At 42.3% G+C, this 27009-nt stretch overlaps 1 protein-coding gene across 1 annotated transcript in view; it reads right to left on the bottom strand.

Annotated features, from left to right (window-relative positions):
* Window positions 1-1846: 1846 nt before the first annotated feature.
* Window positions 1847-27009, bottom strand: part of sli (slit guidance ligand) — a 434906-nt gene continuing 409743 nt past the window's right edge. Inside the window, exons 29-34 of the mRNA XM_050192987.2 lie at window positions 24564-24780; window positions 24301-24440; window positions 23831-23924; window positions 22888-23630; window positions 15838-16047; window positions 1847-10256 (exon numbers count right to left, since the gene is read on the bottom strand). Of these exons, the coding sequence (XP_050048944.1) occupies window positions 10033-10256; window positions 15838-16047; window positions 22888-23630; window positions 23831-23924; window positions 24301-24440; window positions 24564-24780 (1628 nt within the window). The 3' untranslated portion in view covers window positions 1847-10032. The remainder of the gene's footprint in view (window positions 10257-15837; window positions 16048-22887; window positions 23631-23830; window positions 23925-24300; window positions 24441-24563; window positions 24781-27009) is intronic.

The following is a 27009-nucleotide window of genomic DNA, read 5'->3' as shown; positions in this document are numbered from 1 at the left end:
GGGCAAACTGGAACTGTCTCAACACAAACTGGACCCGTAATGATGTCCCATTGGAATACTTAATGCTAACTGGACCTACAAAAATGTCCAATTGGAATGCTTAATTCCAACTGCTAATAACGATGTTCAGCTAGAACTATCTTAACATTCACTGGACCCACATTGGTGTCTTAGTGAGACACAACAGGACCCAATTGTGTCTCACTTTTATAAAAAACACGATTACACCGAAAAGTATTTTTTTTTTTACTGGGAGGTCTCTAACCCAGTCGGGCCACCATCAGGGAACGCAGCAATGCCGCTTGGCCACGGTTCCTGTTGACACGTGTACTTATCTTTATCGGGCGACCACGTTTCGCCGCCGAACAAATGTTATCGCACAGCGCGGGACGCGCCTGCATGTATCCGAAGTTTCTGGAAAGTTATCGATGCTTCTATCCGCTGTCTGTTGTCGCCGAACCTTGTATTATCTGATTTCATCGCGTGACGCGAATGGTGTAGAACTTTGTGGAAGGCACGCGGGTCCGAACGATTAGACTGGAACATTCGATGACTGCTGTATAAAAGCCGACGCGCTTGACCCGCTGATCAGATTTTCGACGATCGCCGACTGTGTTCGCCGCTTTCGTTGTGCTATAAGTGTAGCCTGTTTTGTGGGCACAGGTTCGCCCAATAAAATCTAGTTTTGCCTTTCACAGTATTGCCACTGTGTTCTTAACGTCACCACCACGTGACACTGTGGTCTACAAACTTTTGCTCCCAACAGGACATGATAAGAACGCAATCTTCAATGGAGTGTTCAATGCACCGATGTGACCTGTGACGTCAGTCACTGCGTGGCACGTGCCAACCATTAGACTATATTTCACACTAATTGTAACAGTTAAGCGCTGCAGCCTTACTTCACCAGCCACACACTAGAATATTTAATGAAATTTCTACAGCTCACACATGTAAGCTAGTTATCCATTTTTCACATTCATAAGTTACAGCATATGAACTGTGCATAAAGCCGTGTACTCACCAACAGACACATTTCTTGAGCAAAGGATGAGATGCGACATTGGCTGCGACAAGCTGACGAGATTGTATGGCCAAATACTCATTGTGCTTGCAAGGCCACACTCTGGCTGTGTTAGATGACTGTGCAGGGTCACTGCACCAGTACACAAACAAGATATTGCACCATACCCTGCTTCTTGGTTTGTTTGCCTTGTAGTCTGCTCTTAGGGGGACAACAGTTGAAGGCCTCTTCCCATTGCCATTACCGCTTTGTAATAGTCAATAACACATTCATGGTGCAAGCAGAGAAACATGCAAAGATCTCACCCCCCAAAAGGAACGAAGTTTGCACTTGCATGGCCATGTATGTGAAACCATGCTCTGCATGTCAGAACATCACAGAAAACTCAATGAGACTTGTAGCAGAGCATTTGTGTGGCTCACGAACAGTTCCAAAGTGCATCCTTTGCTCGCATGCAGGTCTATTTTTCACGATGGTGGCGGGAATACAATGCTGCCTTGCATATGCACAGGGTTATTGGAGTTATGCAAAAAGCCCATAAACAGGGCATATGATAGCAGCTACATCGATGCAGCAAAATTTTATACTGTGCAAAGAAGACGGGACATAAACTGAAACATAGATGCACGCACAAAGCACAGAACTTGTGTCTGTGGGTGTCTATGTGTCTATGTTTCTGTTCATGTCCCGTATTCTTCGTACAGTTTAAAATTTTGCTGAATAGCTACATCATCTGATTCAATAAATGCTCTTAGTTGGATATCTGTGGTGACAAATTTTTCACTCGCAAGTGTAAAAAGGACCACCATACAAAGAGAGGGATTGGTTGTGTAACTTCATGTTTTACTCCCATAGGAAAAAGGAAAAAAAAAAAACGCCGACTACCACAGAGTCGGTAGGAAACAAGCTCTGCAAACAAAGAAATATTCACTGTACAAAACCAGGAGCTCAATTTCTGTAGATCATTGACGATGTAAATGCTTTTGCCACAAATTTGACCTCCGATCCAAGAGCAACTATAAGGGTCATTAATACAGTTTGCACTATTGTCAGAAAATTTTGATACTAGAGGCCCATAACAGGCAGCACCATGAATGTACATCAGTTAAATTGCTGTTGGCTAGCAATGCATACTGTACCACCACAGGAGCACAGGCGTAGTGTTAAAAGGAAGAGGTGGCATAAAAGGGCATATGCCCTTCAGCAGGCATATCCTCTTCAGCCACCAATTATTTCTGTTAATTGAAAATTTATTTCACCACATTTCTGGCATCTTAACAATTATGAAGAGCACATAGCTGCAGGACAGATTAAGAACTTTTGATTCTTTAGTAAGCCTTGTCAAGTTTACGGAATGTCGTCTCCATGCAAGATCTCTCTACAGGAACATGAGGTATGTTAACGTCAATGACTTCATGTCTAGCATACTTGGGAAGAAGCTATCCTGTCAGGAGATATGTTCCTGATATAAAACATTGTTAAAAATAAGGAAAGAAGTGAACCTGCTACATGATGGTCAACATACTGATGCTGAGAGCAAACAACCATCCTTACATCTCATTTCGCTGAAACACTTTACAAATATAATTTAAACTAGCAGCACAAGTCCAATGATAAGTTTTTCAATATGTATGTGACACATTTTAAATATAATTATTTTCATCAGTGCTTTTTTTGCTTTTGATCTTGGAGTGCACAGTGCTTGAAGAAGATGCATAAAAAAAGACACACAGAAAGAGTAAAGTTTAGCGGTAGCTTCTATAATTGCATGATCCCTATGAAAGAGAATTGGGTGCAACGCTATGGTCCACAGTCAAGAAAGGGGCTGCCAGATGGAATAGCACACTGTGGTATAAAGGTTATAAACAGGGATAAGGTGCCTCAGAAAGGCTGGCCAATATTTCGATAGGAGGACCGATCTTCGTTAAAGGCAGCCTCATCATTTTCGGCATGTTAGTTTTAAAGGGTTAGTAGAGTGACGTCACATGCGGTTGTAGTTGGTGGCAGCTGGTTTTAAAGGGAGAGACTTCAAAGAGAATGAGCGCTGTCATCTGACGTCTGTAAGTGTGGTTCCTAAGACGAGGGGACAAAAGCGGGAGAGTGGGAAGGTGGGGATAAAAGAAAATAAAGAAAAGAAGAAAGGAAAAGACACCAACAGGGAAAAAAGAACAGGAAAAGAAAAAAAAAAGGGCGTGGGAGGGCGTTGGAGAAGCGAGAGGTTAGGGAGCATTCAGGGATGTCGTTAGTGGCATGTTTTTGTGGCTTTAGAAGAGCTGGTCAGGCGGTCAGTGCGCGAGTAACAAGAAAGACCCGAAAAACATCAGTTGAAAGAATGACTTCAGTAGCGTAGCAGCAATGCATCGGGTAATTTTGAAAGAGTTAAGATGGCGACAAGGAGTCTGGGGTGCAATGCACGGGATAACTGGAAGGCAGGGGCATGGTCTTTCAAAGGACGTTAGCCCCAGTAGCTCAACATAGGTGTCGTTATGGCGGTATACAGAAATGGCGATACCCTGTGTGGCTGAGGCACCGAAAAAGGTATGCTGGCGTCTGCGACTTTAGAATGTATTGGTGAGGGTGTTTCAAAAAATATATATAATAAAAACAGACAAAAGAAAAGGAGGGGAACCCAAACCGGAATAACAAATAGGAGGGTGACATGAGTAGAAGCGGGCAGGGGCAGGTGTACATGGGAAAAGAGGTCGTATAGTAGTTGATATAAATGTAAAAACATGAAAGTGTATATTAAATTGAGTAGTAGGCAGAAAAATATTGGAAATAGAGGAATAGGTGAGGTTAAGAATTAAGCTTAGCTGGTGGCACAATGTGTTTAGTGCCTTGGTTGATATGAGAATTTCAGATTTAAATTACCGCATTTAAAGATTCTAAGTTGCCGCGTGCCAAATTAATTCCCGTCGGGTGTAGGCAATTAAACTTGTGTATAAGGTATGATTCCGTATATTTCCTTTCGCGAGGGGAACGGAAATTTGGTTGTAGTATATACAGCCTTGCTTTGTCGAATATATGACCATGTTCATTAAAGTGGCTGGCTACTGCTTTAGGTAAATTGTGTTTAGTGTCCGCGCGGTGACCGTTGAGTCTTGTATGAATTTGTTACCAGCCTCACTTATGTGGTGTTTGCTATAAGCGGCACATTCTAGACAGTGGACTATGTTGCTTGATGTGCAGGTGAAACTCAAATTTACCTTGTGTGAGTAATTCGACGCTGTACTTTTTACTCTAGTAGTAGATCGAATATGTTTGCATGTAAAGCACCTGGGGCGGCCACAGGGACTGGTTACCAACTTCGTCTTTGTCCTAAGTTTGGCATGCACAAGAATATACTTAAAGTTAGTGTTGCGTCTGTAGGCTACTCTGGGTGATTCGGGAAAAATCTTATTAAGTTTGTGGTTGCTGGTGAGAATTGGGTAGTATTTGCTGAGGATGTTGTTCACATTTGGGAGTGTGTTTGAGAATTTAGTAGTAAGAGGAGGCGTTGTTCTTATGATCCTAGGGCGGGGCTTGAGGACTTCGGCTCGATTAAGTTTGGTTGCATCGGTGTAGGCTTTTTTAAGGGCACTGTTTGGGCGGTTCCTGTTTGATAGGGTTTCTTTAAGGTGATCGAGTCTATCTGTGTAGTCTTGGTTTTCAATGCATATGCGATGTAGTCGTGTGGCTTGGCCTTTAAAGATGCCTTGTTTGCAATGTCTGGGATGGCAGTTCGTATATTCTAGGCAGTGTTATTTGTTGAAAGGTTTCCTATACAGCGTTGTCTTTAGTGCCCCATTGTCAATGTATATTGTTGTGTCCAGAAAGTTTATGTGCTCAGTTGAAGACTCTGATGCGAATTTTATTGTTCGGTGAAAAGAATTTAGAAATGCTACATCTTTATCTAGACTATCTTGACCATGTCCCCATATTATGAATATGTCATTTCTGCATCGTGGGTATGTGTGGGGCTTGTCAGTGCAGTGCGATAGGAAATCTATCGATTTCCTATAGATTTCCTATTCCCTGTTTATAACCTTTATACCTATGGTCCAAAGAGTAAATTAGAAAGCACCAATGCCAAAAACAGAAGAGGCCAGAATAGTTGCATCATGGAGAAAGGTCATGATGTAAAGTTCTGCGACTGCCAATGTTTTACCCTGAGAGATTATAGTTGCATGGAAGTGCCTAAAGGCTGTGGAAAAATACTACAGTAATGTTAAAGAAAAATATTAAATACTATAAGACAAAGCATGAAGAGAAGTTCATTGAGGTTTTCTGTCCAACAATACAATGGTTCAATCTGTGCAAAAGAGGTGGCACATGGTGTCCCTCTTTGTGCTTAAGATATGTGCCGCATTTCAAGATTTCTCTGAATCATAGACTTAGTGACTTTTTCCTTGCATAGAGACACCAATGTGTAGAAATCAATGGCAGGATGGTGACAAACTTTTTTTTTCAAGTGAAAAAGTAAGACAACTCCCCAACACTCATGTCTACAAGAATGGCCAATCAAGTTACCACCAGCAAAAGCCTGGTCCTGGGCAGAAAAAGTATAAGGGTAGTAGGTGCAACGCTAATTGCTTAATTTGTGTTTGTTCAAGACAATAGTACAAATGTTGTTATTGACCCTTCTACAGTCTTTTATATACACACTCATTAGCAAGAAAGGGAATAAACTAATTAGTGTACACAATGTCCATGTAATGTTTGTAGACACTGTCAGTTAGCGGCATATACATATATATATATAATCTTTGAATGAGGCATTTATATACAGAGAAATGAATACTATATAGTGTGCCATACAACTATAAGACCACATATGAAACTCTATGCTAAATAAAAGTAGCTGTGATGGTTCAAAACATGCCAAAATTACTGACTGGTGAGGCAGTGGCATTACCATACATAAGCACAACTCTACGCATCATACTTTTTCTGTCATAAGTCATGACGTTTTACACTAAACATCCATGATGAAGCTGCTTCCACACATTCAATGTTGTTCATGTCCTAAACTGGCAAACTGAGGCTCCATATTTAACACCCATCACATGCGAGCTACTTTTGTGCATCCTGCTCTGTTGCGGCTGCCAAGAACCTAAAAGATTTAACATCACTTGGAGGTGTTTACCAATATTCAATTCAATGTTAACGGCCTTTTCAGGAGAATGTGTTGAATGCCTAAAATTTCACAGTATGGTACAATACTCGTCTACATATGCAACAAGTAGTTACACTTCAAGTTGAAGGATCCTGCACTTGTTTATCGGAGTAGAAGTATAACAAAACAAGCCACCATGTGGATTTTCCAACTTAATAGCATCAATACTGTCTTAGTGCCATCTTCATTGCCTCATAAGTAAAAGTGCTGGTGAATAAGAAGGGTGAGAGCCATGGAAAACCAGCTGACATTCTTGGGTGATGCACATAATGCTGCACATTGCACTCAGCAATGCATCAATATGATTGATACTTCTGCATTGAATATTTTTTACAATGTTAGAAAGATCATCATCTCACAAAATGCTATGCATCAACTGATTTCTATACAGCTAACCAGGCCCTAAAATACCTGTGAACAGTGATGGCAGTTTCTTTTATGACCAGCTTGACTGAAGTGCGATCAAGGCCGAAATGGGGATGCAGGTGCAAAACGAAAAAAGCAGCATTGCGACCTTTACAAAACCCGTCAAAATGTCACTATCATGCTAACCCGACAGTGCTTAGATGAATGGGAAAATGTGAGCTCTTGGTCTGTTCAGATACTGCAGCACCACCAATGCTTTCAATAGCATGAAATGTGTTGAGCCTGCTTGATGGTATGAAAATTAAGCAGCATCTGCTACCGCGTCATCTCTGTGAAGCCGATGTTTTGTGAGAACTACAGACAAGTACCTCACGTTCTAATGTGACAGCCGACACTTTTAACATTCTTAGCCCAACTTCAAACTTGTGTCAACCTATCCTGGAAAGGAACGGCAACATGCGCATGCTGCAGATGAGACTGAGAGACATGGTCACATCAGTTCATAGTAGCACCTTGATCACTTGAAAACATAATTAAGCAGGTTTTGAAATAGCATTGTGAAGAGTATTAGCTTACACTGGTAGTAAAGGTCTGCTGATGGAAATATATATGCCATCAGTTTTCCATGGCCTACTAGGGAACTCTTGTAGAGGTGTACAGTGACAGATGTGGTACAGTATGATAGAGAGGCGTCACTTCTGTCATAGCCATCAAGAACAATGGTTTAAAACCAAGTAGTGCTTCGGACGGCGTTTTCACAATAAGAAATAACTGCACAATCCTGAGGAATGGTAATACATGGTACTACTAGCAATTCATCAAAAAACACTTTTAAACAACCACTTCGTGAAGCAATGTTGTGTCTGTTTTCAGGCTATGCACAAGAAACTTTAAATGGACACTAAATAAAACAACAGTTTGGGTGGATGGGTAGGTCACACTTTTGAAACAGTAAGTGACTGACATTTAATCAGAGCAGAGGTGTGTACTGCACAAGGCAACAACGTAAAATTGAATTTCCACTTTGGCTAGCCACTATGCATAAGTGTTGATGTATATATTTGTAATTAATGTATAAAAGGAGGGTCAGTATTCATTTTCATCACCAATAAGCCAACCCTTTCCATTGAATGAGCTTGCAAATAGTGCCAGGTGCATAATCTACCAGTCTAACTGTCTAACCTGATTTAATGTGTTCTCTTAAGGCACTTAAACAAACACTAAATTAATTTTGAACTAGTGAAGCATTTTCTGAAATCTATACTTGCATTTATTTGTTCAAAAAAAAAAGGTTTAATACTAGTAGCAGAAAAAAAGATGAAGGCCAAGGCTTCTGAATCTTGCATTCAAACTGCGGTGGCAGTATGTCGGTGCAACGTCATGGATTTCACTATATATATATATAATTCTTTTTTTGTGTGTTTAGACTACTTATAAACAAAAAAGTCTTGTAAGCATTCGGTTCCTTTAAAAGGCAATGTCATCTTTGTTTATTGATAAACAATCAGCTAGCCCCACACAGATGCTGTCGAAACCCTTGATTTCATGCCGAGCTACCATGAGGACTTCAATATAGTGTTGCTACCCAGCTTTCAGTCTTGTGAATTTTCTGGCTTTCCAGATCTTTGTTCATCAAAAGACTAACCTTTTTGATATTGCAGAAGAGTAATTTATGCCAATCTAAATGAGCTTCCATCTTCAGTACCTTTCAGGTAGCTGCCGTGTACAGTTTGCTGAATACAAGCAGTGCTCATTTTTCTTTGGCACTGACTCTATGCCACTCATTTTGAAGCGGTCTTGATACCCACAAAACAGACTGGTGCCACATAGCGATAGCTCAAGTTTTGATGTTTTCAATTTCACCCTTTGGCAGTGAGTTGTTCAAGCAGGAAGTTCAAAACTGCAACACTACAGCTGCCATAGATTTCAACTAATATTGAAGGCCACCACATACAGACACAATGCACCATTAAAGTCCATAGATTCACATCGAATGTAAAATGCTTACAATTAGCACTACCAAGTCAATGAATTCATTGTAACAACATTGGTAAAGCAACATTGGCTTCACAGAGTTGAGACAACTCTTTCTCACATTACATAAAAAGCTCAACCCGTCAAAGCACAAGCTGTGCCAGATATGGTAGTAACTTGAGATTCTATACATTCTTGTGGTGATAAGATAGTTTAAAGCTTTCCATGAAAAGAGCAGCTAACAAGTAGTACATCAGCTGCGTGAGTAATTTTGGCTTTCAAAACACGAACCTTAGAGATATAAATAACACATAAAGCTAATCACAACACCAAATATAAGGAAAGAGGAAAACAAAAGTACACTGGATGGAAAGAATGAGCGCGTGACAATAACAACAACAAAAAAAAAAATAAACTACAAACTACAGGCTGCCAAACGTTGAAAATAATTGTGCCGGTTCAGATTCCGTGTCGACTGCCACTTTGGTCCCCAGAGCAGTGAGCAATTCATGGACGTCCTTGTGCCATTACATCTACAGATAATACGAAATGGGAACAGAGCCTGCTTAACTTCTCAAAAACCAGATAAAGGACCCAACAGACGGATTCTCACTTCTTGGTTGTCCTTCTCCCATGTCCTGCTATGAGCAAAATGTTAATCTTTCAGATGGCCACAACTAAATATAGCTCAGGAAATGCCTGGAACACGTAACAGGAATGGTGCTTCAGGGAATTTATGATCACAATATTGGGGCAATTTTCTGAAAGGGCTAGAATACTCAAAACACATATCTCAGATAAGTGTAGGTGCCCTAAGAGAACTCCACTAGGCATACATGCTTTGTTATTTTTTTGACATCACTGCAGAACTAACTTCCTTTATAAACTCCACAGAAATGTTGAACCAATCAGATTGATGTTCTGAAGTACAGGGTTGTATGTGTTCTGACCAATGTAATTAGATAGTGAATCTTAGAGCAGGATAAAGAATATCAGCATGACCACTAAAAAGCCCACCAAATGCAATCTTTTTGTGACTGTTACAGATTGTACCACAGTTGCTGTGCTTGAAATAGGTGTCATTAATTATGGGATGCTGCCCTGGAAGTTTTGCTGCGTCAGACATTCTACCATGTTTTCTTCTCGCAGCCAATTAGAAAGGGCATGATCTACTTTAGAGCCAATTAGAGGAGCAAAGTGGCAGAATTACACAACGGCGAAGCATCTAGACTTGCACAGAGGCAAACCAAATGCAGAATGACCCTTCTACAGGCTCCACTAAAATGGCGCAAGAACCATTGGTTGGCAACACTGATCCTGGGAATAGCTGTCCAATTCAAACTTTTGAGGCAGAAGCACGTCCAGCCCATTTGAATCAGCGCTGTGCACACTGATAGGAACAAAAATGGCGGGTTGTGTAGCTGCTCGCGCGGTGTACCGGCTTGGCGTACACAATAATGAGCGGAGACCCACGGCAGCAGCCCTATGCAACGCAAGCACGTCTGTCGAGCCCTCAGCACTTGCGCGAGCAGCCACACTTGCGCACCACTTCCACATGCTTGGTGTACGTTCTGCCCAATGGGCACACCATCTTGATGCTGCGCCGCTTGGTCTTGTGAGCACGGCAGCAGTGGTCACCACATGAGCCGATGCACTCGGCCATCTTGACCTTCTTCTGTGACCGGCAGCCGTCTTCTTCAATGTGGTCACGATACTGCTCCTTCTGGCATGTTGGAGCTGCAATAGAAAGTAAGAGCATGTATTATACGCTTCAGTGGTTTATGTGTATATGAACAATAAAAAGTTACGGTATGAGCAGTGTACCCCACACAGATGCTCATTGGGTTTAGAAATTTCTTGGCAAAAGTGCAAAGAAAAAAATGGAATAAAGGGAGAACATGCAAGACAAGCATCTATATGCCTTCCCTCCATTCCATTTAATTTGCACTTCTACTATGAATATTCATCAGCTAGGCCAGTTTTACACTTACGGTGATTTTCAAAAAGCTCTTCTGCATTGATGTCCATGTTCTAGGCACCTTTAGCCATGCTGGCTTGTGTCATTGCCCTAATCGCAGCAACGCAAGTGTGGTATAGCATGTTGTGAACCACAGTAATGTCTTCACTCCTACTTGACAGAAGCAGTGCACCAGAATCAAGTGCCGATTACTCTGACTGTCAAATGCAGAAGTCACAGCCGTGTATCCAAAATCGCTTTGCCTTAGCAGCCATTGGTAAAGGCCTTCAGGGCCCATTATCACAGGTGACAGTGCACATGAATGTGCAATGACTGGCTGTAGTGTTCCTGACACAACATTTGATGACTTGAGCAACTGCTGTGTTCCTGAGAAGCAGAGTTGAACACAAGGAGGAGCGAGGGTGCTACTTTGCAGTAGTCAAATGAGCATCTATACACAGACTCTTTGCATCAACAGGAAGCACAAATGTTCAAATGCAATATAAATTTCATCTGCTTTCTTTTATCAGTTGCTTTTCAATATCATAGATGCAGCAGTATTGGCAGCGAGGCCACATTGAGTATGTCTACCAGTAGGGCCACTTATAAGCGCTCATGTCCACACCCACCAGTGGGAATAGATCCAAAGCTTATAGTGGCCGCCTACTGCTGCCACCTAATGTTTGTGTCATTTTCAAGCAGTGAAATGCCCGTTCCTGCAACAAGTATTGCTGCATATGTGTTAAATGCTGGTAGTTTGAAATACCTACTGGACCTGATACAATGAAAACACCAGAGAGCCCAAAACGAGATCATGATTCATACTGGCATCTGCAACAGGATTGTGTGTGCACATCTATTCTTGTTTTAAAAATGATCCTTTTAATTTGGCAGGAGCTGACACTCCATGGAAAAGCAGCTGCTTCGTGATAAAAAACTGGCTGCGTGAAAGATGGTTGATGGAAGGTTCAGCCTAAACCAGATTATTGCAAGACAGATAAAAGGTGGGTTAGTGGTTACTGAAGAAAGAAAAAAGCCAGCCAACAATCTTGCGACTACCTTATTACTATGTAAAAAGCCAGAGCTTGGAGCTAGTAAGTCTCAGGGGTAGGACAACGGGGTAATTGTAGAGTGAAAAAAGTGAGAATTAGGAAGCAGGTGTGGGATGCAGATGCCTCCAGGAATTGCAGAGCGCACAATGCATGTAGATGGAGGTGCGGTTCAGACCACTCATAATGCAACTGCTTATTGTACAAGACTGAATATAGCGCAATCTTTTCTGACCCCCACAGACCCTCCCACAGAACTCAATGTAGATGCGTAGCGTGCCTATAGTGCAGCTGCGCAGCTGCCTTTGGTAAATTTAAAAGGGTGAAAACATCCTGATTGTGTGCTTGGATTATCAGATACACATTGCTGCTAGGTCTACATGTTTAGTGTCTGTGCAGGCATTGAAAATTGTTGTTTTTGTTGCAGTGCAGTACCGCTTATAGTGCGGATATTTGCAACTCCAGAACTTAAATTATAAGCGATGGACACTGTAACATGTTTTAAACTTCAGCAGATTATGTCATTTTCAGCTCAACCAATGTGCAACTTCATGGCAATCACAATTTTCACCTGTTTCCATGTTTTAGCCCTCAGTAATACTTAACATGTACATTCCTGCCAGGCTGTATATAACAAAGTCACTGAAAAATGAAAGCCACTGTCAGCTTTGCGCAGAACATAGCACATTCATGGATGAGCCAGTGAATAAGGTACCTTCATCATTGCACATGAAGGCATGACGTGAGCTGCAGCAGGTCTTATCCATATGCAATTATGTGTTACAGAGACATTACATGGACCCCTGAAAGCACATTTCATGCAAATGAGTACTAGTTTGGTGAGATAAAAAGAAAAGTGAGGCTGCTTGATGAAATGGAAACACTGTGCAACAATAATTATTCTCCTAATTTGTGGCTTAATTATAAATTTTTCAACGTAGTGGAATGCACAAAGACAATGAGCACCGGCTATGATACTCCTTTGCACATGTGCCATAGCACCTAACATGGCCAGATGGTGTGCAGAAAGAAGGCACACGCTTTTCACTGTGGTACTTCTACAAGTACTCATCATTGCTACACCTTCACAAGGTCAACCTTTAGTGTAAGCTTCAAAATATGCTTGGTTATTACAAGAATGTTATGCACACATTACAAGATGGCATGCCCATAATAGTACATAAACCTATATTGTATAATGATAAGTTATGAAAACAATAGGTACAAGATTAAGGTTCATACCTCAATGTTTTCTTTTGTTTCTTTAATTTCATGGCTCATCATTGCTACTGCTTTACCATAAAGCGCTATCGCGCCAACCAGGCACAATATGCACATGTGCAGCCCAGATAAGCTAGCACACACACAGGCAGGGGTGCTAACAATTTCAACAATGGTAACCAGCGCTCTAAATAAAATTTATTGAAGCTAGGTGAGCTGCATGGTGAGGCATGTAGACTAGCAGCACAAGAAGACCAAGAGCAAGGGACAATATTGTGAAATGAAGAACCAGGCCAGACTTGAAGATTCTACAAGCTTTAGGAGCTTGCTGTTTGATTCTTTAGCGGAAAAAAATGTCGTTGTTGGCAGATACAATTGAAGGGGCGCTGCAACACTTTTTGAACATGGTAAGAAGACATTTGCAATCTGTAGACAATGCTGCCATGAACATGCAAGCTAAATACTATTATTCCTCGTTAGGATTGCAAATTGGGCAAGTTGGTACCAATCCATCTTCAGCAGCACCACTTTTGCCAGGGACAAGCGAACGAACAAAGAACATTTGCAGTCCTGTGTTCCACTGCATGTAGCAGGGGCCCACAATCTCTCATAATAGATTGCTTACTTTCTCCTTCAGCTTTCAAGGTACCCTCTTTTGCTGCAGTCAATGATATCATAGCCAGTGCAACAGCCCATAGACACCTGCTATTGGTTGAGTTTTCATGACCATGTATTACACCTGAGCGAAAGCTTGTGCACACCCACATCGCCCATCTTGTCACCATTTCTCTGTTGCTCTGGGGCACCTTTGTCAAATGCGAACTTTGAAGGGTCACCATATGGGCACCACATAAAAAAAAAGGGGGGGGGGCAATATAGGAGGGGCATTTCTATCTGCACTATCCCAGTTAAGAGGCAATGTTGTGTTGAGAGGGAAAGTAAACATTGCACGCTTTATAATATCCCCATTATTAATAAAGGGAAAATGAAACATCCACCCAATCGTAGCAATTGCTACAAAGGAAACCCATATGGGTTCCTCAAAAGAAATAGCTTCACAGTTGAAGAAAACTTTGTCCTGGTCCGGAACTCGAACCCAGTACCACCGCCTTTCTGGGACAGCCGCTCTACCATCTGAGCTAACCAGGCGGCTAGCAGATGGTAGGGCAAAGTCGAACTCATCAACAACTTTGAAGCAAAGGCAAGAGTTTGACATAATAGTTCTGTGGAAACACGCAAGGTGAAGGGAAGTAATTAAAAAAGGGAAAATGAGACATGAGTAGAGGCTCAATTGCGCAACATTTGGACGACACATACAGAAAAGAAACACACACCACAGAGTGCTCCGTGGTGTGTATTTCTCTTCTGTGTGTGTCGCCTAAATGTTGCGCAATCGAGCCTCTAATATGCTATACCAACACACCCAGTCTTCAACCTTGGTGAGACATGAGTAATAATGGGAGGCATGAATGGGTAACTGTAATGTAAAATGTCTGGAAGATGAGTATTTATAACCAAGGAGAAATTTCTCGAAAAGGAGTCATTTAGAATAGTAGCACATTGATTAGGTGGAACGGAGTTGCCAGCTGTGTCTACCAAAGCAATGGAGTTATCAAGAACGGCGTTAATCATACGCCAAAATTTCCAAACATTAGATGTCAGGAGTGATGGTAAGGTATTCGACATGAAATTATATTTAGCTTCCTTTAATGCTGTGATGTAAGTATCAGATGCAGATTTGTAGGCTGTCCAGTGCAAGCTTGAGGATGATAATTTGGCCAAGCGATATAGACATATTTTTCGATTCGAAGCCGTTTGATATAGGTGTTATGCCATGGTGTTCGAGGATTAGACGTGATAATGTGAACAGGGATATACTTTTCAATTAATTGGTTTACTTTAGTTGAAAACATGTCCTAGTTATGTTGAATAGGACGCTCATCAAAGTTAGTCAGAAATGTGTTTGTGAAATCGACTAATTCATTGTTGATTGCCTCGAAGTTAGCTCTAGCATAGTTGCAAATTGTTTTGCATATTTGCTGGTTTTTGTAACTTGCACAGGATTACGTATGAAGCATATTTTGTTAATAACCATTTTGTTATAATGCAGCTATAGGAAGACGATTGTGGTTGGCTACAAGCGAATTCCATTAGTTTCTTTTGAGCTAAGCATGTTCTGGGTAAAAAGTCTTGACTGATGGATATGTCATTTGTTTTCAATTGTTCACATAGTGATAATACCTTTTCTTAAATCTTAAGGTTGGAAAACTTAGCAATAATGGGATGGGGTTTGGCAGGAGAGATTGTACCTAACCGGTGAGCCCGCTGGATGCAATCAGCAGAAAATGAGGGAAATACAGAAATGATTGCGTCTGTTAGCTTTTTTTCAGTGTCATCTCAAGACTCTTTGGAATCTGGAAGGACATAAAAAATTAACTTGTCACGACATGACCTGCACTCCATTTTATCAAGTCGTGACTGAAATTAGTATTTGTGTGAAGACAAATCATGGACTTCCTCTTTAAGGCAAGATACTTCTTGTGACAAGTCTTGAGCCTGTTTAGCTTGTTGTTCTAATGTGTCCAAGCGATTATGAAACGCCGCAAGTTTGGTCTGAATGCTTCATTATCTATTTTTTATTGCTTTGTTATCAGTGGCGAGCTCTCTGAGCGAGATTTGCTGGTTTGCAATGAGTACGCATGAATTTCTTTTAGAAACTGGAACATAAGTGACATTTGCTGTTTTGTATCATCAGGTAAGCTTTCTATGTCGAGAAGTGATTCGGAGCGGGTGGTTGGACCTGGATTAATCTCAACATCTCCAGCACGTATCAACAAACAAAACATTGAAAAGAATTCTGATAAAGTCTCAAGTAATTCAGGCTTCGACCATCCGGTAGACAGTGGACAAGGCAGCAGCAAAAGAATGTGCCCAGGTGGAAGTTCTTTTCGTCATGTTAGCTCCATCAGTGAAGCCACTCCACTTGCACTAAAAGTGATATCCCCAAATATTATCAGCCTGCATAACCTCACAGTTGAACTTTGCTACATGCAGCATATGCACCAGCCTATCACACAGTTGAGGCTCTTACCCTGGTCGCAGAATGGCCCGTTCCAGCCACTGCGGCAGCTGCACTCATAGTTGTATCGATCAACTGGTATGCACTTCCCGCGCTTGCAGAGGTGGTTCTTGCATGGCTTGGGGTCGTCATACTCCGTGCAACCAGGCGAAACACGCTGTTGCTTGCGTGCATTCATCAGGTCCATCGGCTTGTCATTCACATACAATTCCTTCATGCAGCCTGCCACAAAAGTAGATGAGGGTGAGACATCTTGTAAGTCAAGACAGCAAGAGAAGTTACGACATATTGTGGATAACAAGACAGTCAGAAAGATATATATATATATATATATATATATATATATAGGGTATATTAAAAATGTATATTCGCGAAATGCGAAAATACCTGTATACTTAGATTTAGGTGCACGTTAAAGAACCCCAGGTGGTCGAAATTTCTGGAGTCCTCCACTACGCCGTGCCTCATAATCAGAAAGTGGTTTTGGCACGTTAAACCCCATAATTTTTTTAAATGTACATTCATCTGGCAATGCTGACCACGTCTGCCACCTTTCTGGTGGCATAGTTGTGAGACGGCTGTATGCTGTGAGGCTCGACCATTGTCGCTATGCAACCATTCAGGACTTTAAAATGCAGTAATCACCTTCATCATCCAGTGGTTACTGAACAAGGAACTTCCCTGTGCTGCCACAAATCAATGAAGCCATGCCAGCAAGTTTCTGCACCCTTGGATGGCATTCACAAGAGGCATGAAACTTTGAAAGCGAAACTTATGCCGAGCCTCTTATTGTGGCAACATGCACTTTGGACCTGAGCTAAATGCACTGAAAAATTTATCATTCACTCTTAAATTTTCGCGTCAAGCCTCTAAAACAAATTTGCTTTACGATACAATGCCACAGATTTGTTGCATCCACAAAAAAATGTATTGCATGTGAAATACTAATGATCTGAAACTAATGCTGATCGTCAAATCTGATAACAAAGCTCCATGCACACAACTAATGAGAACTGTGGTTGCTCTGTTTGCGTTAGAGTCTCGCTTCGAGTGTGCAAACTGAAATTTTACAATTCAGGTTGCACACGTATGTCCTGTGAAAATGGAGGACAGACGTGATCACCAAGTTGAATGTTGGGCTTTTTTTTTTTGGGGGGTTCCTTGGGCTGCTTTCTTCTGTTCACCACTGTGTGTATCAAGTTTTCACGTGATAAGGCATTGTGCTGTGAACTGCTAAATTCTCGCACTACTTTTGTGTTTGTTAGTTGAGGACTTCAGTGTCCACAGATTCTCTGGCTGCAAGCACAGGGCAATAATGCAAGCAACCCTGCAAGCACATGGCTAGGTCCACAAGCCTGGTGTCTCAATATCAAAACCAAAAATGAAGACGCACAAGTTGATTACATGCCAATGTATGGTAAATGAATGCACATGCAGTTCAACACCATGTAATGTGTTGAACTGCATGTGTAATGAAGCAGCAACAGCTTGGAAATAGAGCATGCAGGCCGTCTCTGTATCTACCGCTGGTACGCTGCTATGAATAAGTGCAGCAGCAATGTGCAGCAATGTGCAGCAGATCGATAGTCACTCTCACTTCTTCTTTTTTTGCCCCCACTTGGAAAAACCTGCTTCGATGAATTTTGCTGAGTTGCCTCAACTTTTGAGTTAATAAGTGACAATAATAAATGCTCCATATGCACACTGATACTAATTTAGAGCGGAACATGTGCCAGAACGGCCCAGAAGGTGTTTTTTTATTCCAATTACAAAAGATATTTTAGACACTAAAATGCTTAAAAATGTCAAAGTGCACTGTTACAACAGAGCAGCGTTTAACATTAAAAGATAGTCATGGTAGTAGGCTAAACAGATACCTTTTCAAACAATTTCTTGTATGGAAGCTAGTGTTGCCCTTGAGCACAAATTTAAACAAAGCCGATGCACAGAAAAATGACACAATTTTTTTTAGGGGGGGTGAAGGTGGAGAGGGAGCTGTTTTACTAGTTGTAGTAAAGTTACGAGGAACTGCCTCTATTATGCACTAACAACAGCGTCTGGTCCGCAGTGTTGTTAGGATTGGCCACAGTTTAGCATGTGAAGTTCATTTTATTTTCTCATTTTGTTGTGCCCATTGCTCAAAGAAATTGCCCTAGGTTGTTGCCAGCGTTGCTATAGATCTGGAGCTTTCCTTATAGCAGTAAACAACACAGAATGAGGGTGAAAGCACCAGCTATGCTTGCAGCCATGCTGTCGAGCAAGCAGTTTCATTTTCCCATACCATCCCCTAAATTAAAGATGGTGTTTTGCTACGAGTTAATAGATGGCCCATGACATTTTGAATATTCCCTATTAGGCAAATCTGATTCATCCAATTCTGCTACTTTGCTTCCCAATTATTTCGACTGGACAGGTGTTGCACCGCTGAGCACAAGAAGACAACATCCACCCCACATCATCTTAAAAGTAGGAAATTACACGTTTAGATACTTAGTGATGTTGTGCACTGTACATTCAATGTTACCAATCAATCATTACAAATTTACAATCAATAAGTGTCATTTGATATGATGGCAGTATGCTACAATAGACAGTTATTGTCAATTAACTTTGTAATAAAAACTCTGCACGCCCGTAACCCCCATATTCAACAGCGTGACATGATCATATACATTTTTCATGGGACCTTATATGATCATTATGCAAGGTTATTGGTTAGAGGTATGTTGTTGCATATTTCCTTTTTTGATGCAAGAGCACTGGAGGGCACTGGCAGACCATTAAAATCAACACAAAATGGAAGTCTGGTTCTGCCAGTTTCGTGTATTTTACGGTGGAAAAAGTGTAAAAATAATCTTATCGACTTAATATCAGTATGTTAACGATTGCAAACAAAGGCCAAAGACTAGGAAAGGAAACTGCCACTGAGTTAATTTCTTATGCAGCAGTGAAGAATATAAGAAGAGAACTGGTGTGAAAAACAAAATCACATCTGTGACTAAGAAAATCTACAAGACATGCCGGTACATGAGCCCCTTGTCAAGAGGTCAGACTGTTCTGATTAGCCATGACGTGTTTCTTGACTATGGTGGAGACACCTTCAAGTTTTGGCCTGCAGCAACACATCCAGCATTACATTGTTGGTATGCTTCCCGAACAGCAAATGGAAGCAGCTGGCTGCCTCTTCTGTGCAGAGGGGTAGCACGCTACCTTTTATGGACCAGATCTGGCCAATTAGGCAAATAAACATGCCATTAGGTGTCAAGCAACATGAGCCAAATGTGCTCATGCATCTTCTTAAATATATTTCTTTAAATACATCAGGTAGATTCAAAAGCTAAGCATTATATAGCACTAATACACCCTAAAACTATCGTAAAACCAGGTTTTGTGTGTCTTTTAAATGAATTTTGAATATAACTACCGTATTTATTCTAATATAGGTTGACCTTGTTCTTTTTTCCTAATATGTGACCCAGAATGAACAATCAATCTATATTCGTGACCAAAGAATCTGGATTTATATTTCTGAACAAAGCTAGCAAAGTGCCGAGCTGACGGAGTGCCTGTGTCGCACCCGCCGTAAAGCCAGTGGGGAGATTATCCCGACTGGCATTAAAGGAGAACTGACAGAAATTTTTGTCCTGTTTGCATTGCTTTATTGGATAGCCCAGAACTTACGTTATAGAGTCTCAATTCCCCTAGAATGCATCAAATAATTAATTAGGTTATAGAGTATTAATTAATGTAGAGTGCATCAAAAATTACTTAGGTTACCTTCTATTGCAGCCATTTCAAAATGCATGCCATGAGCAGTTCGGCCTCAGACGTGAAAAAGGTTACCCGTTTAGTCACCAAAACCTGTTGTGACGGTCTCGTGGAACCCGATACCACTGATGCACATTGTGGCTGTCATACCTAAACCCGAGTCCATTCAGCACTTGACAGGAAAACAGGGGAGAGAGGGTCCCTCTATGTTTCAATGACACGGCAGGGTGTGTATGCCCTTCAGCCACCACACCCTGCCACCTCCACTTTCAGTGATGTGAGAAGCAACCTTTTTCACGTCTGGGGCCATGCTATGCTTGATGAGAATTTTGATCTGGCCATACAAAAGGTGCTGTAATTATTCATTTGTGGCACTCTTGAAGAATTGAGGCTTCGTACCATAACTATGGAGGTGCCAGCTACCTAAAAAGCAAAAAAAAAAAAAAGCAGGACACAAAATTTTTTTGTCAGTATTCCTTTAAAATTTACTGCATATTTAACGGACTTGACAGCACCAAGGATGACATTATTTGGGGTGCCAAGCATGCCTACGAAGTATTCAACAAGGTCCATTTTACAGATTGCAGTTGCTACAAGGATGCTGCTTATGGCTTTGTTATTGGTATTATGTTATGTTGTAATATCAGTTATTGAGGTTTAGATGAGCCGACGGTAAATAAAGGAGTGGAAAGTTTTTCATTTTTCTTAGAAGATATGAATCAACCTATGTTAGGTTGTAAGGATCAATGGCAAATAATTCAACAATCTTCGGTTTGCAGATGGCATTGTCCTGTTCAGCAACACTAGGGATTAATTGCAACAAATGATTGAGAACCTTAATCAAGAAAGTGTAAGAGTAGGGCTGAAGATAATTATGCAGAAGACAAAGGTAATGTTCAATAGCCTGGCAAGGGAACAAGAATTCATGATCACCAGTCAGCCTCTAGAGTCTGCGCATGAGTATGCTTATTTAGGCCAATTACTGACAGGGGATCCTTATCATGAGAAGGAAATTCCCAGAAGAATAAAAATGGGTTGGAGTGCATACGGCAGGCATTACCAAATCCTGAGTGGGGGCATACCACTGTCATTGAAAAGAAAAGCGTACAATCATGGCATTCTGACAGTGCTAACATATGGGGCAGCAATTAAGAGGTTAACAAAGATGCTCGAGAAGAAGTGAATTAAAATTCCATGCAATAGGAAAACAACAAAACGCATCTCAGGCCACCTGACCACCATACCAGATCGACGTGCGTCGTCGTCGCGTGCTGCAGCGATCCGCGCAACGTTCCGCATTACGTAGATGTCAACAATAGTTGAGTCTGTCAAAGTTTTTCAGTTACTTCGTATTGTATGCTTTCTCGGTTAGTGCATTCTTTTCTCATGGATTTTTCCAAAAGGTGTGGACGACGTTCTACTGTAGTGACCACAATGGCTGCAGCGTCTGCTTTGGCAGCAGTGGGAGACAGTCAGTAAACACTTTAAAGATATGCTACCTTACTCTGAAAACCCCGATTTGCGCCCTGCCTTCAGCAGAGTTTCAAGTGAAAACACTGACTCAAAATGAACAATTACCTGTATTTACACAATTATAACACCCTTCTTTCTATGAAACTGGGCCTGAAAATTGCCCGCACATTACTCAAATATGGAACCAAACAAGATGGTGACAGAAAAAGTTTTTGCATGTATTAGCCAGAACAACGATGTGCCACTTTCATATGAAAGCTCATCCAAACAACAAGTTATTTTATGTGCTGAGCTAGTGGTAATGGCACGTGCAGCATCACGTTTTTAGCATGCCAAAGTGTTGCGTCGCATGCAGGGTGTCAGAACGAAATGTTTTTCGTTCTGGTTTCAGTTTTGTTCCACTGAAAAACATTTCGTTCCAGATCTGCTACGGAACGAACAAAAAAATTATTTGTAACGGTTCATAGCAGTTTTGGTTCGCATGCAAAAATTTTTGTAGCAAAGTAACCATAAAGATATAGTATTTATTCAGTAAAACATAGTAAACATTCAGTTTGCTTACCTCACCACACCCTGCTGATGTTTATGGTGCTCACTATTTCTATCTTGTTCCTAACAGCTCAATGTATCACCATGAGGTGCTTTCCCAATGCACTTTTCAACAACAAAAAAAGAAAGAAATGAAAGGAAATAAAAAGAAAGCGACCCTCAAAGGGTTATGTTGGGGCCATTCTATTCGGTGAACTATTCAATGAATCCGTACAGTCTTTTTCACATTTATATGTTCCCCTGCATAACTAGACTAACATGATCTATATTTTAACATGAAATGTACATTTCTGATGCACGCTCACAAGTTTTTGCACATAGCACAATGTTCACAGGAGAGGCAGAAACACATGTTAGGCAAGACAGCTGTGCATTGGTTCTGTACATGTGTGCAGCAAAATTGGCTTAATTTATGAGATTGTGAATGCAAACAGCACAAAGAAACTGACATTCCTTCCCTTCAAGTACAGTGGAATCTCAATAAATGGAAATCGCTTAAATGGAACTGCCTTTTAAATGGAACACCGTCCTCATGGTTGGTTGGTTCAGTATTGCATGCAACTGTATTCAGCTTTGTCTCTCAGTAAAATGAAACTCCTGGTAAACAGAACCAATTTCCATGGTCCCTTGAGGTTCCGTTTAAAGAGAGTTTACTACATGGAAAAGGGTGCCTAGAAACTGGTATTGCAACAGCATGCACTTCCATTTGTTGACATTTGGCCATCACAGGTACCATTCCTTCAAGACACTTGAGCGCTGGCTTTCGCATACCTCATGCACATCAAAAATGTGGCCACAGTTTTACTCCTTTGTTGACATTCTAGCCCATGAAGAACTTTTCACTACGCTCATGCAGAAAATCGTCTTTTCTTATGACTGACAACAACATTGAACGTGTCTGACAGGGGCAAACGTGCGGAAACGCACGTGACACGCTGTGCCTGAGATTGTACTGTGCAATATGAGATGCCATGGGCTGCACAATGGGTAATGCCAGTGCATCTGGTGGTGGTACTACTGCCGTGGTTTGTTGTGCACCTCTTAGGGAGTCACATGCTCCCCGGATGTTCACGACTACAGTCACTTGCTTCCGTATAAGCAGTCTACAGTTGATTCTTTTCTCTGGATGGTCTCAACAACAGGGGCTGGGGATTTCCCTAACGTAGGCTCATGCACTACACTGGCTAGCCATGCAGCTGTGCAGTCTGTGGCCATGAAGTGAAGGCCTTGAATGCTCTGTGACATGCTCAAGAACCCAAAGTGGGCACTTACCAAGAAAGCTGGATGTGTTGCGCAGATGCCACTGGCGCAGAGCGGCGGCAGCCACATCCGCTGGCAGTCCACCCACATAGAGTGGTGTGTACAACTCCAGGTACTCACGGGGGCCCTCATTGACCACAGAGCGAGTGGGACCACCATCCACCATCATCGTTACATTCTTCTTCTCGACAACGAGAGTGAGTGAGTGGTAATCACCATCAGGCAGGGTCTTAAAGCTGAACATGGTTGATACTGGGTAGTTGCCTGCATCGTAGCTGACCCGCACGCGCCCCTTGAACAGCTCGACAGCCAGATGTTGGCCTTCACCGGTGTAGGCAATGACGCCAGACTCACGGTGTGTGGCCAGTTTGAGAGTGATGTTTGCACGGGGCCGAGTTTGGAGCGGTTCAAACTCGAGGAACGAGTCCTCACGGAAGCTCACACTCGACAACAGCTCGCAACGGCGGCCTGTGAAGCCTGGGCTGCACTTGCACACATAGTCGGCACCAGTGCCTCCTGGTTGGAAGCAGACACCATGCTTGCAGTCGTGCTGCTGGCAAGGGCTGGTGCGCGGGTACAGCATGGCAACCATGGGTGCAAGCTCGCAGTGTGCCCCACCGAAACCACGTGGACACACGCAGTCGTAGCTGTTGATACCGTCCACACAGGTGGCACCATTTAGGCATGGCTGTTCAGCGCAGTCATCCACATTGGAGCTGCAGTTCACACCCTCGAAGCCCAGTGCACAAGCACACCTGCAAATGTGTGCGCCATGAACTGGTTCTTTGGTGATCAAACACTGCATATGCACCACAACTTTCGGTGGTGCATGGTATGTTTGAACAATGTGGGAAAAACCATCATTGCACTTTGTATGGACTTAATGCCCACAAACAGAAGTTCAATTCTTGTTATGAATAAGTGTGTAACAAAAAACAAAATTCAGTGCACTTACGTGTAGTATGTAATGTGATCAACACATGTGGCGCCGTTCTTGCATGGGTTGAATTCCTTACTGCAGAAATTTATTTTCTTCTCGCAATAGTTTCCTGAAAAGGGAAAAGTGTAAGAGTTGGATTTAAGTAACAGAAAGAAAGAAGCAGTACCATTACTTTTCAATTCATTTAATTTATTTATCCCTAAAGGCCCAGAGTCCATAACATAAGAGGTGCATACAAGCGTGTGTCATACAATCATTTCAGAAACAAGAATGATGCAGTTTTGTAATATCCTAACAGAAAGAAAAAGGGAGGGAGGGTAGTGCATCTGCAGGCAGCAATATCATAGGCTGCAGTTCGTTGTGTTTACTAATGAACATGGAGACATCATATGCAGAATGCTGTGGATCCATCATGTTATGAATTCATATATAATAAAGCTCTTCATTATGACAGGGGCAAGTTCGAGAAGGAAGATTATTCGCACCAATGTATCCAGGTGCACAGGAGCATGAGTAGCTTCCAACTGCGTCGATGCAAGTGGCGTTGTTTTCACACTTGTTCTTGTAGCAGTCGTCGATGTTAGTCTCGCACCGGTCCCCTTGGAAGCCTATTGGGCAGTGGCAACTGTATGGGGCAAAATGACTTGTATAGAAGCGTGCAAATCTGCACGATTGAGACTATATCTAGTTCACTATAATTAAAGCTAATGCTAACGCCAGCGCTAGCAAAGTGCGGCGATGTTCCCACCTGAAACGCCCTGCTTCGAGAACTTTGCAGGTGCCATGATTCTCACAGGGGTTGCCATAGCAAGCATCCACAAGATATTCACAATTCCGGCCATGGTAACCAGGTGGGCACACGCACTCGTAGTCCCGCAGCGGCACGGCGCGGCACGTGGCGCCGTTCTGGCACGGGAATGTGTAGCAAGCGTCGCATTTGGCCAACACATCCGGTTCAGGTTTGGCTGCACCATTGGTTATTGGGTGGGGAAGAGGAGAAAACAAAACAACAGACTGAACCGTGCAATCTAAGTAAACATGCAAAACCAGTCAACCCTATAAAGTTGTATAATGAGGTTTAACATTCCAAAGCACCACACTTGTGGGAAAGGGACGAGGGGAATTTGTTTTAGACAATTTTGGTCGCGTGAGGTTCTCTGATGTCATCTAAATCCAATTACTCAAGGGTATCGCTATCGAATTGGAGCCACTGCGGCTGGAAAATCCATCCCATGATTTTGTCTCATTAGCAGAGTCTCTGTACTATAGCCAATTCAGTGGGTAGCACTCAGAAGTGGAGCTCGTTTCTGGACACTGGGCTTCTGCATCTCTTTTGATACGCCATACAAAACCTTCTGTATTGTTTCCAAATTATTGAACAAGTGGCAGTCAACAGCAAAAGCACTGACATTATCACCCATACCGCAGATAGAGGCAATGCCACCATTCTGCTTAAAGGGACAGTAAAGGCAAATACTAAGTCAAGCTAAAGTGATAGATTAGTGCTCAAGAATGTCTAAGGCATCAATATTATTGCAAACAAAGCTTTAGCAATCTAGAAATTGAGGTAAATGCAGGACATGATTAGAGACTCCCCTGGGCCATTCAAGTACTAGCCCAATGACGAAGGCACTCCTCATTATAGTTCTGTAACTAGTACTCAACCACTCAATAATAAGATTGTTGTATTACATTAGAAGATGAAAAAAAAAATGCTACTTGTGCAGTTCTATTAGATATTGAGAAAAAAAAACACACTGACGTTACCCTTGACGACAACACAGGTGGTTGAAAAGTTTTGTTTTCTCCATTCTGCACCATCTGCGCTTCTGCATTTCAGTAGTTTCATTATCGCGTAGTGCCGCGCCAGTTTTGCTGGTTTACGAAACTCACATAAACTGCACGTAGCATAGGATGCTACGTGTGATGTCGCAGGATTCCCAAACAGTACACACCACTTCATCAAGAGCAACTGCAGCAGCGAATCCGATGCTCTGTCTTGGCTCGGTGTCTCCATAGTCGAGTCTTTGCGTTTTGCACAGAAAACCGTAATGCCATCTGTAAGGTGCCGTTTTATTCACCGTTGGCAGTAAAGGGCAGTGATGGCATATGCAACATCACCACTCCCCGCTTGGGGGTGGGCGATTTGAATTGCGCTAAAGGTATGGTCCCTTCACATGCAATTTTTTCCTAAACTTCTTTTATTGTCTTTTTTTGTGTTTTTATTGTCTTATTGTGTTTTTAAGTCTTTTATCGGCATGAAGCAAGTGCTGCGTTCAGTTCAGTTCATCAGTTCAGTATTTGCCTTTAGTGTCCCTTTAACAGGGAACACTATTAGAAAAGGAGTATGCTGTCTTGTAGTACGTAACCACCTACACTTGTCTTGACAAAGAACAAACAGCCAAACTTCAGAGGCACCACTAGGTTATTCACCGACATCTTTCGCATATGGCAAAGAAGTCCGACACGGCTGTGGATGACACGAAGGAAACCGACAGGAAGACGCAACAGGGTCTTCCTGTCACAGCCACACCAGGAATAGCGTCTAGCCCGAGCCCCACTTCAGTAGCGCTGGCGATCCAGCTGCGGAGCTCTGCACGGCGCACTTCTTCTTCCTTACAACTTCCCCCCTCGCTGAAGACAGAGCCGCACAGGAGGCCTAAGGCGTCGTGAGGACGAAGGGCTCGTGATACGGCTTGAGCCGATCTACATGCACATGCGACGCAGGTCTGTAGGGGGCATCAGAGGCTCGATGACTTAGTTCACCAGAGAAGTTTGCTGTAGAACCTGGTAGGGTCCATGGTATCGGGAGAACTTGGAGAAGACACCTGGTGTCGAAGTAGGAGGCCCCCACAACCAAACGAGAGCGTCAGGTGAAAACTGGTGGTGGGGGCGCCCATCGTGATGACAAAATTTCTGTAGCGCTTGTTCTTGCATTGTGAGGGAGCGAGCTAGTTGCCGACATTCTTCTGCATACCAGGCGGCTTCGGAAACCGGTGTACCCCCTGATAAGTCGGGACGGTAAGGAAGAATAGTTCCAATGGGAAATGATGGTTGGCGGCCATATAGAAGAAAGAAGGGAGAAAAGCCTGTCGTGGACTTGGGTGTCGTATTGTAGGCATATGTGACATAGGGAAGGATGAGGTCCCAGTTGGTGTGGTTGGAGGCAACATACATCGAAAGCATGTCGCCAA

The sequence above is a fragment of the Dermacentor andersoni genome, chromosome 1 (genome assembly GCF_023375885.2).
Source record: "Dermacentor andersoni chromosome 1, qqDerAnde1_hic_scaffold, whole genome shotgun sequence".
Lineage (NCBI taxonomy): Eukaryota > Metazoa > Arthropoda > Arachnida > Ixodida > Ixodidae > Dermacentor > Dermacentor andersoni.
The sequence above is the reverse complement of the archived record's forward strand: the minus strand, read 5'-3'. Positions and strand labels throughout refer to the sequence as shown.